The sequence below is a fragment of the Micropterus dolomieu genome, linkage group LG05, assembly GCF_021292245.1.
Source record: "Micropterus dolomieu isolate WLL.071019.BEF.003 ecotype Adirondacks linkage group LG05, ASM2129224v1, whole genome shotgun sequence".
Lineage (NCBI taxonomy): Eukaryota > Metazoa > Chordata > Actinopteri > Centrarchiformes > Centrarchidae > Micropterus > Micropterus dolomieu.
In genome coordinates, this window is record NC_060154.1 from 29,353,142 (window position 1) to 29,354,553 (window position 1,412).

Consider the following 1,412-nt stretch of genomic DNA (forward strand, 5'->3'; position numbering starts at 1 on the left):
AGCAGAGGAGAGGAGTACCATGTTGTACCAGACTGTCTGGCACAACATGGTATTCAGCTCCTCACAATGCATACCAGACTGCTGGGCGGGATGACATAGACCCACATTGCATAATTACAATTCTGCTGTATGTAAGAAAAGTAGCAGTAGCTCAGACCACAAGGATTTGGGTGGGAACTGGAGGATTGCCGGTTTGAGGCCAGCTCGGACCAGAGATGTGGAGTATGGACTGCTCGGGGCCCCGCACTGAGTGGCAGCTCCCTCGCTCTGACATCTCTCCATGTATCATATGTGTGTGTGCATAATACTGAAACATTTACATGTGAAGAGTGAAAAAACATGGAATTTCCCCTTGCGGCATTATAGAGTAATCATCTTCTTGTTCTTCTAATTTAGATAATCGTTCCCTTGCACTAAATCCATTATTCACATAATCACACAATAAATCTAATTATTAAGGTTATTTCAGATTGGCTAGTTTGTCTCCAATCTGATCATTATTAGGATCATCGGTGACTAGCAAAGTAGAAAAGCACTACACATATAATTTATGCATGTGCAACAAATGTCCCATCTCGCGCCCAGAATTTAGACACAAATATAATATAATACTCAACACGCCTGGATATGCAAAATCATAAAGAGCAGCAGAAGAGATTGGTTTTTGGAGTCTGTGGTGTCTGTGCATACTATTTAGAAGTAGAAGATTTTTAGTTAGCTATGATTTCAACATTGTTTCAATATTAAAAAATGGTGCAAAATGATGATTGATTCAATTAAATTAGCGTTGAGAGCAGAATGCTGATTCAACATAGTTTCAATAATGTTTGCTATCTGGGTAGCTTACTTCCTCCTGTAAGATGTCTCCCTCCAGCAGGTCCAGACCAGCCGCTGCAAAGGAAAATTGCACTGGTTGATGAAAATCATCAGAGACATATAAATGTTGGACAACAAAGCGAAACAAAAAATAAAACTCAATGATACACAAACCTTCATTGATGCTAAGGATGTCCCAGTCATGGCCTTCATCAACATCATTTTCTGCAGATGAAGAATCAATAATATGCTGCTCAAAATGTGATTACAGGAGGTAAAAAAAATAATTGTTATTATACTGTTAGCTGGTACAATTAGAGTTATTGAGTTCTGAGTTAGAACTGTCTCTGCTGAGCTGAATGTACAACTTCAGTTCATGAAGGGTGCAGTGGGGACTAGGGGTGGGAGAAATAATCGATTCTTAGATGCATCGCGATGCGGAAGTGGAAGATTATGAATCGATTAACAAATATCTACAAATCGATTATTTAAATGTTTATTGATGCAAAGTGCAATGTTGACAGAACGCAAAAGTCGGAAATGCAGCCGGACCATCTGTGGAGCGCGCACAACGGAGAACCAGTGTTCCCCTGTAT

The 1,412-nt window shown here is 39.9% G+C and overlaps 2 protein-coding genes across 2 annotated transcripts in view; one reads left to right on the forward strand and one right to left on the reverse strand.

Moving 5' to 3' along the window:
- The window catches only part of tbl1xr1a (tbl1x receptor 1a), a 402,448-nt gene that overhangs the window by 244,975 nt on the left and 156,061 nt on the right, over positions 1-1,412 (forward strand). The window lies entirely within an intron of this gene.
- The window catches only part of mep1ba (meprin A subunit beta a), a 59,396-nt gene that overhangs the window by 42,251 nt on the left and 15,733 nt on the right, over positions 1-1,412 (reverse strand). Inside the window, exons 3-4 of the mRNA XM_046050029.1 lie at positions 991-1,041; positions 848-891 (exon numbers count right to left, since the gene is read on the reverse strand). Coding sequence (XP_045905985.1) covers positions 848-891; positions 991-1,041 — 95 coding nt within the window. The remainder of the gene's footprint in view (positions 1-847; positions 892-990; positions 1,042-1,412) is intronic.